This window comes from Nannospalax galili, unplaced genomic scaffold (assembly GCF_000622305.1).
Source record: "Nannospalax galili isolate Female #2095 unplaced genomic scaffold, S.galili_v1.0 scaffold770, whole genome shotgun sequence".
Classification (NCBI taxonomy): Eukaryota; Metazoa; Chordata; class Mammalia; order Rodentia; family Spalacidae; genus Nannospalax; species Nannospalax galili.
The window spans coordinates 1,201,452-1,217,259 of record NW_008328344.1 but is presented as its reverse complement, the minus strand read 5'-3'; the positions used below and the strand labels follow the sequence as shown (position 1 = coordinate 1,217,259).

General features: G+C 45.0%; 1 protein-coding gene across 5 annotated transcripts in view; it reads left to right on the top strand.

Annotated features, from left to right (window-relative positions):
* Positions 1–15,808, top strand: part of Wwox (WW domain containing oxidoreductase) — a 1,076,697-nt gene that overhangs the window by 133,918 nt on the left and 926,971 nt on the right. Inside the window, exon 6 of one of the 5 annotated variants that reach the window (XM_029560130.1) lies at positions 3,291–3,476. The exons of the other annotated variants lie outside the window; for them this stretch is intronic. Within the exon in view, the coding sequence (XP_029415990.1) occupies positions 3,291–3,308 (18 nt within the window). The 3' untranslated portion in view covers positions 3,309–3,476. Of the gene's footprint in view, positions 1–3,290; positions 3,477–15,808 lie in introns of those variants that run through there. 5 annotated transcript variants of the gene reach the window in all.

The following is a 15,808-nucleotide window of genomic DNA, read 5'->3' as shown; positions in this document are numbered from 1 at the left end:
TTCAGGAGGAGGGATGGTGCCAGGCTGTAAGTGCAGGCAATTGATCAGCTGAGGAGGTGTATTCATTATCTGTCCCTGGCTCTTGAGAAAGGGAAATAAATCCCAGGACCCTGGAGTGATCTTCGTAGCCACAGGAATATGAGAGGCCCCATTTCCAGTCAGTCCATAGCAACATGGGTCAGGTTCGTTGGAGTTCTGCGTGAAGATCACCCTGCACCAAACAGAATGCCGTGGTTTGTCTTGAGAGATGGGTTTTGTGTGTCTTGGTGAAAGTATGTTTACATGTTTGCTGCCAGAAGTTAGCGTGATTTTTGCCCTTCCCTGGCCCTCTTTTGTCAGACTCAGTCCTGAAAATATTTGCTGAGTAAGCAGTATATAAAACTGTTGGCTGTCAAGATGGGGTGCAGAGAGCTTGGGAGGAGGTGCGAGGAACATGGGCCAGCTCAGGGAGTGTGTTTTCACTGACTTTGTTTAGTTGTTGTGATGATAAAAAGCTGGTCTGTTTTATTAAGGCTTTGAATCTTCGCTTTGAACCCACATGACTTGCATATCAGTGAACCTAGCTTCTGCTGCCCACTGCAGGATTTTTATGCCATGGGTGCAGAAGGTTCCATTGGGAACCTCAAGGATGAAGCACTAGAGAGGCTTAGACTAGTACTGAAGGAAGTTATGGGTGAACAGTGTAGGTGATTTGTGAGTGGAGACGGTACCATTTGCACCGACCCAAATGTCAACGTACAGTTTCTTTCCCAGCTCTTAGGTCAGTGCAGACTCATTTTTCCCAGCCCCACAGACCCTATGAAAACATATGGTCCCCTCTGGCTCTCAACTTCTCAATGCAGAGACCACAGTGCATGTTGGGGCTGTGGCCACCTATGACTGAATGGCATGTCTCACACTATTACTCTGGTGTGGCACAGACAAGCCATGAAAAGTTAAACTAACGCTCATCAGGTGCTGCTCAGTACACCATACTCCCTGGAGATCATCCTTTGAGCCTCCTGGCAGCTCTGGGAGGTGGGTTTGCTCTTCTCTCATGCTGTAATAAGTAGACACAGAACATGGCCCTATGCTTTCCCCAAAGCTCATGGGTTGGTACCGGGGGGCGGATGTGTGGACTTGTCTCCAGAGCTGCACTGCCTTCCGAGGCCCCCTCTGCTCTTCCATGGGCTCTTCCTGTACCGCCTCATGCCCTTCACAATGCCCTTCACAATGCCCTGTGTGTTGTGTCTTAGTGGTGAGTGCTGGGTAACTGCCTCCTGCACAGGCTTTGGTGGCTTCTCAAGCAGTTTGCTTTTCTTTTTTTTAAATAAATAATTTATTGAGAATTTCATACATGTATAAAAGTGTTTTGATCAAGTCCATGCACAGTCCCTCCTCTCCAACTCCTCCCATATCTCCCCATCACTTTTTTTCTGATAACTTCATGTATTCTTTCTTCTGCTTTGATCTTTATTTTTATGGGGCTTTTGGCTACTCTAACATTCCCCCCTCTGGAGAGGTAACCCTAAAATCTTTTAAGGATTAGATAAGAGTTCCCAAAGTCTTTGGAAATTTTAGGCCTTTGGAACAGAGTATGTTGCTATGAGGCCCAAGGACTTTTAGCCAAGAAACTGGCTGCTTTTCTTTGGGGTCTTTTTACAAATGTAGATGAACTGAAATGATCATATCAGCAGCATTTAAGACTTAATTCTTTGTGTTTGTATGAATTCCCTCGCCCCCTTTTTTCCCTCCAGGATGGAAAACAGCAGACTGTAGACTGTGGCTTTGGTAATGTTGAACGTTTCACACTACAGTAGCGATAGCTGGGGTTGGAGCCTGGAGGCGTACCAGAAGGGGAAAAGGCAAGTGTACCAGGCACTGGAATTTGGAAAGTAATAAAGCCCTACAGTTCAGAGGGCGGAGGCCAGCTCTGTGGTGAGCAGAGGCACCTCAGTGATTCAGACCTGCTCCAGCCCTATGCTCTTAATCTACCTTCACTTAGAGAGGCAGACCTGACCTTTTGGGCATTGCTTCCTGCTCCCCAGCCCTGTGACCTTTGCAGCTCAGTGCCTATCTGCAAGATCAGTTTCCTTGTTTATAAAATAGTAGTGATCTCTCAGTTATAGGGCTGGGCAGGGATTCAGTGGGGGAGCATGCATGTGGTGCTCAATGTGTTGTGTGCCATGTTAGGAAGAGTGGCAGAAATGCCCATGTCAGGGTTCCAAGCTGGGTTCTAGAGTGTGACAGACTGGGTGTCATTCTGCACCCTGGTCCTTCCTAGCTGTCCAACTTTGGGTAAGTGACTCGATGTCCTTTTGCACTTTGTTTCCTCCTCTGTAGCAGTGGGATAACACCAGGCAACCTTTTAGCAGCAAGATTAGATGAGGTGATGTGTAACACATGCCTGGCCCATCGACCTTGCCTAACAGAGGTAAGCTTTTACTGTAGTAAGGGGTCCATAGTGCCCAGGCTCTGCCGTACAGGGCACAGCTATGGAGATGACCACTCGAGGCAGCAGAGGCTCCAGTGGATGGGGCATCTGCCCAGGCTTGCTGCGTCTTGCCTTCTGCCTCCTGGTGTGGTTGTACTAGATCTTTAAGACAAGGCGGAATATTTACTGTTATTCTTTGCCTAGTTTCCACTCCCAGATCTTGTATCATGTTATCACTGTGTATTCTTTTAGGGCCTGGAATACAGAAAGTGCTTAATAAATGCTTCTTTCTGTGTTCACTAAGGGAAACTGCCGGCTCCTTCATCTTCTCTGTACTTTGGCGAATTCCTTTCTGTGGCTCTGGTCCACTGTAGGTGGCTGCACAGTGCTAAGTGTTGCCTGTGTGTGCAAGTGCTGCACCTTTCTCTGCTCTTTGAAGCAGCAATAAAAGGATAAGGAAAGTGAAGTCTCCCTCCAGTTCCAGATCATGCTGTTCAGATGGCCACCCACAATATATCAACTAGCAAGGATCCACAAATATCACCAGTAAACCCCAATACCTTGGGACACGTGAGTTCCTGGCAATCCCCTTGCTTGTTAGCTTGTTCAGGAGAGGATTTGCATAGCACAGATACAGACATTCAAGACATTCTATTGTTAGAGGATTGGTCGATGTCCGTCTCCCACCCCGTCTGTCTCTCTTTCTCTCAATAAGATTTAGTGAGTGAGAAGGTGGAAATTAATGACCAAAAGAAGGCTTGGGATGTTGTGGAGTGCATTTTTCTGTCCTTTCTTCTCGTCCCCCCATTAGCATGGTTAATTAAGAGTTGTCAATACATCTTTGCTTGAGTATTTGATTTTTTTTTTTTTTTTTCAGCCGGGAAGATTAGAATGAAGTCTTCAGATCTGGCAAGTGTCACGGGACTTGTAGTGTAAATTGCAGGTTAAGCCCTCATTTTGATCTCCGGGACTAGAGCAAGCACCGTTTCATTGACATGTCATCTGCTGTGATCTGAGGCAGGGCACAGAGGGGCCCTTTGGGAAAGTAGGGTGTCGTGTTCTCGTTCCCATATTGGAAGAGTTTATTGCACATGAGTGTGTGCAGGTGAGCAGACAGACGCTCGTAGCTCGGCCATGGACGCTGGCTCTGTGCTCTTCTTGATTTGTGCCTTTTTTTTGTTTTGTTTTTATTTCTAACTTGAACTATATGTGCACGTACATGTGCATGCACACACACACATGATCGCGTGCATATTTTTATCAGGTGAAGATGTTTTGTTTGTGTGTGTGAACAGCAAGCAGGAGTAAAAATGGCAAGTGTTAGCTCTGTAAACTCTTCAATTTATGATTTCTTAAAAGGTGTCCTGTAAAAGTATTTATTAAAAGGTACATACACAGATCTCTCTACTTGAATAAAAACACCTTACGAATCATCCTAAGTGCCTCTCAAACTAGTTCTGTAGTGGAACACTTCCTCTGAATGGCAAAGGACTCTGTCCTTCAGGCATATCTCTTATCAGTAATGTTGACAATGGCCTTTATTTCCTTCTGTTAGAGACCTCTCAACTTCTAGAATACATCTTGCCACCAATTAATTATGCCTCAAGATTGCCCGGAGAGGTAGCGTCGCTGTTATTATTTTTCTCACTAAATACACTTCTAGATAACACAATACATATTTACAGCGACAAGCTTTGTTTTATTTATGGGATTATAACAAATCATCCAAAACAACACAAAAAGGGCCACTTAGACCAGCCTCCTTATTTCTCTTCAGCTTGGTCTATGAATTATGCATTCATTACAAATGGCAGGGAGGAGGAAAGGTCAGTTTAGAACAACACAGATTGGAAAATTACACCATTTGTTTAAACAACATTTATTATTGATTATTCAGCATAGGGGTTGATAGAAACGCAAATAGTGCAGGAATATTGTCTGTTTACGTAGGCCCTGTATAAATGTCGGACCGCACCCTCTGTTTAGATCAGAATAATTGTTCAAATTTTCCAGCCTGTTTTTGAAGAGTACAGATGAACTTGACAATGACTTCCCAGTGCCTTTTAATCCTTGCAAGATTCCTGTTGTTTTCTCCTATCACAGAAGACGGGAAGTTGAGGGTCAGACGCATTAAATAATTTGCTGAAGGTTGTGCTCTTAAGATCATATGTATTCTTTCTGTCACATGACAGTGTTTGTGTGTCTGAAACCAGTAATTTATTAATCATGATAATGGTAATGATTATATCATATTAATAATAATGCCTGATCTATGTTAACTCTTATTTTTCTAGGCAGTGTCCTAAGAGCTCTCTCTCTCTCTCTCTCTCTCTCTCTCTCTCTCTCTCTCTCTCTCTCTATCTCTATCTCTATCTCTCTCTCTTTCCCTGTGATGGAGATTGAACCTAGGGCTTTATGCATGCTAGGCAAGTGTTCTAGCATTAAGATATATCCTTAGCCTTCTTTTTACTTTTCCTTTAGGGACAAGATCTCACTAAGTTGTCCAAGCTTGCCTTGAATTCACTCTGTAGCCAAGGCTGGTCTTGAACCTGTCATCCTCCTGCCTCAGCATCCCAAGTGGCTGGGATTACAGTCCTGCACATACAGACTTTTGGCCCTTACAGGAGCACTGTGAATGGTTATTATGGTTTCCATTTTAAAGTTGAGGAAACTGAGGCACAGGGAGTTAAGTGCCTTGCTGAAGATCACCTAGAGGGTGGCAGAGCTGGATCATAGGGGCATCATTGTGTCCCAGTATGTGCCTAGACCGGCACACTCTGGCTTTTGATAAAGCGCCTCCTTATGGTGGCTTGTGGGTGACAATTTTATATGCATGGACAGCGTGCGTGTGTTCCATGGATGATTTGGATGAGCTGTCCATCAGGTTTGTAAGAAACAAAGTGAATACTCACTTTGCAAAAGTGTGACTTCCTGCTGGATGGTCACAGAGTGACACAAACTACATGACTTTCAGTAAAGTGGAATCTTAAATGATAAACCCCAAGGGGCTGATCTTAGGACCAAGGGCAGATCATAGGTAGTGTGTGATTGTGTGTTGGGAATGAGAAACTGTAAGACACCGAAATTAGTCCCCTGCCCTCACATGTCACAGGATGGCTCTGCTCAGAGGCCTCAGTTCAAATCTAGTGCACATGGCAGTCATCCATGCAGCTATCCGGACAGAAAGTCTGGCCCCTTCTATTTTATTGAGGCTACCTCCCATAAGAGGAGGTGTCAGGCGGCTGTTTCTTTTTGTGAAAATTTTTATGGATTTATTTTTATTTTATATGTATGCTTTTTGCATGTATGTAAGTGCACCACATGTGTGTAGTGCCCATGGGAAGTCACAATAGTGTAGGTGTCAGATCTCCTGAAATTGGAGTTACAGACAGTTGTTCACTACCATGTGAGTCCCAAGTACTTAACCCCAATCTTCTGCAGGAGCAGCCTGTGCTCTTAACCACCGAAACATTTCTGCAGCTCTGATGATCTTAAAAAAAAAAAAAACCTTTATGAGGAATTCTTCTCTGAATCATTACTTGTGTTGGTTACTTTTGTCAACTCTGGTCTGGGACAAATTACTAGACAGCAGCAACTTAGGGGAAATTTCGCAGGTCCGAGGACAGCATGGCAAGTGGGCTTCTGTTCGTGATTCCGAAGCTTACTACATGACTTGCATTTCCAAGGATCAGGAATCAGAAATCTGGCTGGCCAAAACTGGGGTCAGGCTATAACTCATAACCACATCTGGCAGCTAGGGAAGTCCAAAAGGTTCCACGTCTTCCAGAACAGCGCCACCAGTTGGAGACCAACTGATCAAACATGTGAGTCTGTGGGGGACATTTGGCAACCAAACTGTAACATTCCCCACCCCCAAATAAAATTCATGCCATTCCTTGCACAGATAGGTGTTCACCGCCTCTCCATCATTCCTGTGTTCCCTGCCCCATGCTTCTCTCTAAGTGCACCCCTCTTTCTTCAGCCTCAGGGCATTGGAACCTTCAGTCCCTGATATGGAGGCCTTCGGGTTAATGTCCTTGGAGGTCCCGCTATGCAAAAGCTGCTCAGGGCCTTTCCAGCCCTGTGTCCAGTGTGTTTTCAGTGCCCCTGCTAGCTTCCCCCTACATGCTCTTCGCCTTCACACTAAGCTCTTACAGTGTTGTTTTCACAAGTCTTTTCCAAGGCCTCTGATCTCTGAGACTGTTTAACATTTGCCATCACCAATAAGGGCATAGCTGCCTTGGCACACTCTGATCCTGCCCCTCCTGCCCTACCATTTGGCTCCCAGCTAACTAGCTTTATGAGCGGGTGGAACAGTTTCCAGATCTTATTTCCAAAACGGTGGGCAAACACAGAAGCCTTTTAAAAGTAGGAAAAAGAAACATAATTGAAAAAAACCTAAAGGATTTAAACTTGGAAGACATGTAGAAACTACATTGTTGCAAAAGACGGGTATAAATTCTTTTGGGAAAATTAGCTTTTGCGGTTCTTTCTCTTTGCCTCTCAGCCAGAGAGGGACAGTAAGTGCAGTACTGAGTGGGCAGTGTTTGCTCCCGTGATCTGTGGAGTGGGGGGAACAGAAAGAGCATTTGCTTCCTGCATCAACATACACCACTCAAGAAAGTGTCACGTCCTGGGACTAGGCAACGACTCCAGTTACTTTATTCACTGCTGTGACCAAATTCCTGACAGAAGTTTGTTTTGGCTCCCAGTTTAGAGGGAACAGTCTATCATGGTGCAGAACGCATGATGACCTGGGAGACTTGGTCCATGGTATGTGTGTATGGGGGTGGGGGAGGGACCTGACAGCACTGCCTGTTCACATCGTTTCAGATCAGGAGGCTGAAAACACAGGCTGGAACCAGAGGCAAGGGTCACTTTCAAAGGCCCATCCCCAGCCACTTACTTCTGCTATCTAAGTCACAGCCCCAAAGGTCCCACAGCCTCCCCAGTACCCGGGAAACAAGCATTCAACAAGAGCTTGTGAGGGATAGTTTCCATCTAAACCATGACATCACCATTTATCGAATTTCCACTGTAAATGCATCATCATCCTCTCATCATACAATAATGCTGGGAGGCGTCATTGTCTCCCCTTATTTGTAAGAACTTAAAGTTTAGGGAAATTGGGAACTTCTTAAAGGTCACACTATTACTGTGATGGTCTGAACAGAGTCCTTCTGTCTTCCAATCTCATGACCTGTTCCCCATCCCATAGAGCGCCACATGTCTCCAGAATGGGGGAGAGCAAAAGCTGGGAACTGCCACGCTTCCCACCCCCCTGACCCCTCCGTCCTCTGACCCTCTGCTCTTCATCCTCCTTATCCCCTCATCCACCTCCCTGTTCCTCCCTGACTTCACTTTCTGGCCCCTCCTGTCCCTCAACTTGACTCTGGTATTCAGTGCTTAGAAAGGATTTTTTTTTTCTTCCCCCTGTAATGAACAAGGCAGCTTAAGCTGGATAGAAAGGTCATTGGCATAAAACTCAAAAGACTCAACTTTCTGACCCTCCTAGACAACTTAGTTATCCTCTCTTAAGTTCTGTCATTTGCCAGAGGAGAACAGTGTCTACCCAGTAAGGTGAAGGTGGGGTGACAGCTTGGAAGAGATTCACATTGAATTGGCACTAAATGAATATTTGTTGAATGAATATTTGAACAGCAACATAGAACCAAGCAGGACATTGGTGAGTGGTAGATTGGGTCCCAGACTCCTCTTTGGAATCCTGTCTCCCTCACAGCTTATTGCATTCCATTACTTTGTGTTCTCTCTCCTTTCTTTCTCTCTCTTCCCCTCCTCCTTCCCCCCTCCCCCTCTCTCATTATGTGGTTTTGACTCACTGAGTTGTTTAGAGCATAACCTGAACAGACATGCAAGGAAGGCCTGGGCTCCTATAACCTAATTCAAAGAATGAGACACATCCACGTACTTTTGCTTCAGGTGAGGATAAGGCAGTCCATTCCCTTTGACACTTTTGGCTTTGGGTTTGGGGCCAAGTCTTTTATGTTTCTCAGCAACCCAAAAGAATGCCAGCCCCAAGAACTTGTTAAGCACACCCACGCTCCTGGCCTGGGGTCTCCATCTGGATGCTAGACTGTTTAAAGAGGGATTTTTGTGATTCTTCCAGGCGGACACACTGGCTGTCATCTGTTGTTTTTCTAATCTCCCAGTAAACATTTGGAAAGAGAGCGGTTTAGGGAGGGAGTGTATGTTTCTCTTACAGCAGAGGGGTAAATAAAGCTATCCGATTTCATGACTTTTCTCCCAGTGTCTCTCAGATGCTGCTTGCTGCCAGTCTGTGCAACGACTGAAATATTTGCAACCTGTGGAGCGGTGAGGGTGCCCGTACAGTGAGACGGTATTGATGGATTTGGGGAATGCCATTTGACAGTTGCAGTTTATGGGAGGCAGCAAGGCTCTGCAGAGCACAGCTGAAGGTGGAATTGAGTGATACTCTTTCCCGTATGCCTCAAAGCATGTAAATCAGGCAGAATCCTGCTCCAGCACCAGAGCCTGCAGTGTGTTCTGGGAGCTGTCTGCTCCTCTGTCCCCTGGAACCGTGTCCGTGGACCCCAGGAATGACCTCTGAAGTGTATTGAGCTGAGGGGGAGTCCTTCAGGCCCATTTCTTGTTCATGGGGAGGCTGTGTGGTCAGATTGTACCCTTTTATCCCTGTGTAGGGATTGAGAACAGTCATCTCACTTGCTCTGTGTTTAAAAGCAGTTGACAGATACTAGAACTCTTGGTTTTCTAAGACTCATTTTCTTAAATTCTTTCAACTATTTACTGTATGGCAGTGTGGGGTGGGACTGTCCCTCTGGGTCCTAGCCTATTCTTTCCCTCCGCGTTCTTATCTATTTCTGCCTTTCTGCTTTCTGTCTCTTTGTCTGTCCCTGTATCCTCCCCCCACCCCGCCACGGCTGTGTCTCTTTCTCTGTCTCTGTCTCTGTGTCCCTCACCACCCCCGCCTTGCCCCTACCCCAGTCCTGGGGCTTGAATCTAGGGCCTCAAGCTTGTTGGGCAAGCACTTTACCCCACTGATATACACACTCCAAGGCCTCTTTTTTGTTTTGACAGAGGATCGCACTTAATTGCCCAGGTGGACTTTGAATTCACTTGAACTTCTGATTCTTCTGCTGTGGCCTCAATATCAGCAGTGCCGCCAGGCCAGGCTTTTTATTTATTTATTTATTTACTAATTTATTTATTTTTTCATTCTTGAAATTTGAACTCAATATATTTTTACTGATTTTATATTTTCTATAAAATCAGAAACAATGCATAAACAAGTTCATAAACGTTGTTTCTTAGAAAAAACAGCCTTGGGCTGGAGAGATGCCTCAGTGGTTAAGAACACTGGCTGCTTTTGCACAGGACCCAGGTTCAGTTCCCAGCACTCACATGGCAGCTAACAACTGCCTGTAACTCCAATTCCAGGGCATCCAACGCCCTCTTCTGACCTCTGCAGGCACTATACGACAGGAGTGCACTTACATGCCTGCAGGCAATACACTCATACACATAAAGTAAAGTAAAAATAATAAAGAGAAAATATTTTAAGAAAAAACAGCCCTGTATATAAGTCCAGGTCTTCCTACGTGTGAGTGTGAGGTGGGCAGGCTGTTGAGCGCTGTTGAGTGCATTCTGAATTGCCCATTAGTATCATTCTTCCCGTAAAATCAAAAGTATGTTAGTGTCACAGCTTGTGATATTTGAAATGTTTCACATACTAGTAGCCAATAATCCATTGATTTCTCACTTGCTAATGATATTCGAAGGAAGTTTTAAAAATTATATTAGCTACTTGTAGGAAAAAAATCTCTATTCATGTTGAAGTGTTAATGACAGCTAGGGGAGATTCCACCGTTAATTTCATGTGCCAGTAAATCCTTCCCGAGATTGTTAGCTCTTCATTTTCTGGGATTAAAAGAGGATTAAGCCACAGGTCAGGTAATCTGAATATAGTTTCACTGGAAGATTTGATGAGGACCTGTTTTTTCTTTTTGTATTAACATATCGCAGATAGAGCAGAGAGCAAACTGCCCGCGGAGAAGTTCTGGGTTAAAAAAGTGTTTTCTCTGTGTGTGTGTGTGTGTGTGTGTGTGTGTGTGTGTGTGTGTGTATGTGTATGTGTTTCTGTATGTGTGTGTATCTGTGTTTGTGTGTCTCTGTGTGTGTCTGTGTCTGTGTTTCTGTATGTATGTGTCTGTATGTGTGTCTCTGTGTGTGTGTGTCTGTGTGTGTATGTGTGTCTCTGTGTGTATGTATATGTCTGTCTGTGTCTGTGTGTGCCTGTCTCTGTGTGCATATCTGTGTGTGTGTGCATGTGTGTGTATGTGCATGTATGTGTATGTGTGTGTGTCTGTATGTCTGTGTGTGTGTCTGTGTCTATGTATGTGTATCTCTGTGTCTATGTATGTGTGTCTCTCTGTGTGTGCCTGTGTCTGTGTGTGTGCCTGTCTCTGTGTGTGTGTGTGTGTGTGTGTATGCTACCACACGCTTGTGAGGGTCGGAGTCCAACCTTGGGTGTTTATCTTCTTCCATCTTGTCTCCTGTTGCTGCTGTGTGTGCCAGGCTGGCCGGCTGGGAAGCTTCTGTGGATTCTCCTGTCTGCCTTCCCACTCAGCCGTAGGAACACCAGGAGTACAGACATATCCTACTACATGCAGAATTATGCATATTCTGAGGATCTGAGTTTAGGTCCTCATGCTTATGCTGCAAGCACTTCACCCATGGGCCTGTCTATCTCCCTAGCCCACCTTCTTGACTTTTGGAAAACTAGATCATGAAACTGAGTTCATGGTGCATTTTCCAGGACTGTGCTTCAGAGAGCAAGACAAGCCCTTCTCATGGGCCTGAGTTCTATCAGGAGCTGTCTGCAGGGTGAATGGGATGGCCGGGTTCTTCTTGGTCTGAGGCTGCCAGTTGTGCCAGAGAGGATTTTCGTGCATCCATCTGTCAGTTAGACAGTACTCCAGACCCAGTGGCGGCCTAGGCAAAGACATGCTCCCCAGCCAAGGCCTCGTGGCTTTTCTTTACTCTACTCTGCCTCATATTATCTTGACCTTAAAGTTTACAAGGTAAAAGAAACATTTATGGAACAGTTAAGACCAGTTAGAACATAACGACTCACCTCGTTATCACACCCCACAAATTTTCCCTTTACACGGCTCCCTCCCCTGCCTGCTTTAACCATGTGGTTGGCCTACATGCAGTCACTGGTGCTCACACATGGAAACAGCAAGAACCTCTCATTCCTGACTTCAAATGTGCCAAAAATAAGAACCTTTAGGAACTCATAAAGTCATTTAGCACCACATTAATAACAGAAGTACAGTTTTGAATTATGTTGGCAAGTATGTATTTTAGTCAGTAACAGAATTTTTTTTGGCTGTCGGTTCAGATATTTAATCCACTTAATAAATAAATAGTTCCTGCAAATCAATAAGTGAAAGTAGGGGGAGGCAACTGATTGATTTTAAAAAGTATACAAGAGAAAAGTATTTAAAAATAGTGTTTGAAAATGTTCAAACTTATCAACAGTTTAGAACAAAAATTTTATCACACTTTCATAGATGTGAAATTGATGAAGGAATGGGTTTCCATACACTGTGGGTGCAGGGTCTTGTGGGGTAGCTCCCGTCTTCCTGCCTCAGCCTTCCCAGTGGTGGAGAGGCATGGGGCGCACACCCAGCTTGTAGCAAAGAGTTTAAAAAGGTTGTCCTTTGGGGGCTGGAGAGATGGCTCAGCAGAGCACTGGTTGTTCTTACATAAGACCCGGGTTCGAATCCCAGCACCCACATGGCCGCTAACAACTGCTGGTGACTCCAATTTCAGGGAATCGACGCCTTCTGCCTTCTGCCTGGATTTCATGACACGGGTGTGCTCACACACATATGGGCAGTACATACATACACATTAAAAAAAAAGGTAGTCCTTTTATGATGTTTGTATGTAGGGAACATTCTAGAGGAATAAACAACTTAAAATAGGTAGCAGTTAAGTTTCAATATGGCTGTATAACACATAAAAGCCTATGCAGTTTGCAAAAATGGGGTTAAAAAAGTGGTTGTAAGGTAATAAAATTTATGTTATTTTTGTATATTCTCTTGTTTATTTCTTAAAAACCACCCAGTTTGAAAAATAACAATGGGCATTCAAAAATGTTTGACACCTTAGATAGAAAAATTGTGCATATATCTTTGTATGTATGTATATAATACTCAGTTACTGTCAGCATTTAGGGCGTGTGTGTGTGTGTGTGTGTGTAAAGGATGTGTGGTGTCTCCCGCTTTCTTTCTACCTTATTCTCTTGAGATAAGAGTCTCTCACTGCATTCGAAGCTTACTGTTTCAGCTAGGATGAGTGTCTGGTGAGCTCCTGTCCCACCTCGCCCCATAGCCCTAGCTGGACTGGAACTCACTATGTAGACCAGGCTGCCCTTGAACTCACAGAGATCTGCCTGCCTCTGCCTCCTGAATGCTGGAATTAAAGTTGTCCTGGGGATTTTAAGCAAGGTGTAGATTGTCGAAAATGCTTTTCCATTTCTGGGCAAACACAGCTGTTTCCATGGGAACTCATGAGAGGTTAATGGTACAGTAGTGTTCCTTCAGCCTCAACCATAGGCGACCCTCATATTGCTGTGGCCCCTGCCACAGCTTCAGACATGCTTCGTGTCTTCTGGATGGGGTGTGGTCCAGGGTGTTCTGACTGATCTTTACATCGGAACTGTTGTAGCATGACTCTTTTTTTTATGTGAATGAGTGTTTTGCCTGCATATACATAAGTGCACCCATGCATGCAATACCCACAGAGGCCAGAAGAGGGCATCAGAATTTCTGGAACTGGAGTTAGGGAAGGTTGTTAGCTGCCATGTGGGTGCTGGGAACTAAACCCTGATCCCCCTCCAAGAGCAGATAGTGCTTTTAACCACTGAGCCATCTCTCCAGACCCAGCAGGATTCTTATGATGTTAGTGGGTGCCCTCAGCTTTCCAGGATAGGAGATACAGGTCAGAGAGGTTAGAGAGCTGCTTACAGCCTGAAGTGAGGTTTGTCCTCCAGAGTGTGCTGGGAAGGACATGGCCGTTCTACCAGCCCCACCATGTTCAGGGGGCTTTCCATACATGATTGAACAACGTGGCATTGTCCTGTCTTTTGGAAATCCTCAAGGCCCGCTGTTGACCTGTTACATTTGCCTGAGGAGTTCTGTTGTCTTCCTCTCTGTTGTAACTTTTCCTCACTGCAGCAGTAGAGGTGGGACACTCTCGAGAGATCAGCCCTCTAGAGTCATCACGAGAAGGGTTTAATGGGAAAGCGTCCAGATATGTCTTTGCTCTGGAAGTCTGATTTGATTCTTTTCTGGTTGTCTTGTTAGGGTGTCCAGGCTGTTATACACACGTTCCTGTGTGTGTCATGATCTTGGTCTCTGGATTTGCATCCTCTCTCTTTCAGTGCTGCGAGATCTAAATGGCTGTATCCACTTGCTGCCCTGCCAGTGCAGGCTCCAGCACTTTGGAGCTGTGGAGAGTTAGCATCCAGCAGTTTGGAGCTGTGGTGGTAGAGGAAATGTTTTATATTGAGAAGACATTGTCAGCACGATGTCAAAGACAGAGTAACAAGGAAGTCACCCAAATCCCATTCTTCTTAGGGAGATTGCTTTTCAGTTCATCTGTGATCAACCGCATACATATTTTTATAGATATGATAGCAATGATTGGGCCTTCTGATGCTAGAAAGGATTGAAACTACACCTAGAGACTAAAGGACACATTGGAACCCCCAGTTCTGACATCTCAGCTTGATTCTACACCACAATTTAAAAAATGTATATTGACACAGCTCTTCACTTTTACAGTGATATATGCACATAATTCTGGTCTTGTAGAATCACAGTTGTATTTCCTTACATTTTCCTCTCCACCATTTTTGACAATTTACACATAGAATTTGCCTGGCTAAGTTCTATTTTAGATCAATACCGCAAATTGGAAGACCCAATAGAGGCCAAGGCCTCATTATATCTGAGTGGGCCTTTAAAAAAAAATCAAGAAATGGGAAATGTACAGTCCCCCCCCCCACTTCCTGTACGTTATAAGCAGCCGGTGCTTTGTTTGAAGATGTTTGAGAGATTTCCTTCCTGGTGGTGGGCATCTGTCTTTTCTGCCTTCTTCAGTACTGGGTCGCCTGTTGTATGCAAAGAATTTCTTGAGGTCTAACTGAAGAGTCAGAATTCTGGAAGGTCACCTCTGCTCTCAAGGCCTTGCAATCTTTTTGCAAATGTTTTATTCATTCACTCATTCTTGAGGTCCAACTGTATGGCATTGTGTTGTGTGACATGGTTCTTGGAGAGACGTGAGGAAATGTCCAGTCACCTTAGATAGTGAATGGACAACAGATTAAAGTAATGATATAACCAAAGTCCAGCTTAGTGAACTAATGATTTTATTGGGGTTACTTACTGGAGTAGATGTGAAAGATTACTTCTAGGAACACAGACAACTGAGAGGGTCCTGCGTTACAGAACGCCCATCCCAGCATAGAACCCTGGAGCTCTGCACAACTCGCAGGCCGCCAGACAGGTCCGAGAGCCCCCTCCTAGCAGTCTGTAAGTAGGAGGGCCCTTGTGTATCTGGTAAGTTTCAAGGTCATTTAAGTTGTTTACTTCTTAAGTCTTAGCTTTCCTTTAGAACTTCTCAATCTTAATGACCTTTCTTCCACGACGGAATGTTTCAATACTGAGCAAATTGCTACATAGCATATCCCTAATATATTCATGTGCATATGTTTGTGTGTGTGTGTGTGTGTGTGTGTGTGTGTGTGTGTGTGTGTGTGTGTGTGTGTGTGTGTGTGTGTGTGTGTGTGTGTGTGTGTGTGTGTGTGTGTGTGTGTGTGTGTGCGCGCGCGTGCGCACTAAGTATTCAGAGATGATCATGGAGGGGGATTCAGCTAGCCCATGGACTGGGTACCACTTATAACCTGTGCAGTGAAGGCATGCAGCTCCTTTAGCATACACTGGCATTTGTTAAAGCAGTACAAGGACCAAGCAGAGGGGAAGGGACAGGAAGTCAGGAGAGGATGATGCTTGGAGTCAAAGGTGTCCTATGCTCTTGGTATGTGACGCCTTGGGCCTTTAATAAGAGGCTGGTACTGAACGTGGGGAGATGGCAAATTGAGGAAAAAGCTATTCTTACATACCCTGACCCCAGGAGTTATAAACAAGGAGTTGATGAAAGTCGGGTAGCCAGAGACTATTTACCTGAGTCTGGGAGAAGACTCAGAAAAACTGTCAAACAATAACCACAGGAAGCAGCGTTTAACCTTGCCAGACGTAGGCCCTGGGTCTGTCTGGGCTGTGTCTCTCCTCTTGGGTCTTCTTTGCCCACACCAGCCTTCCT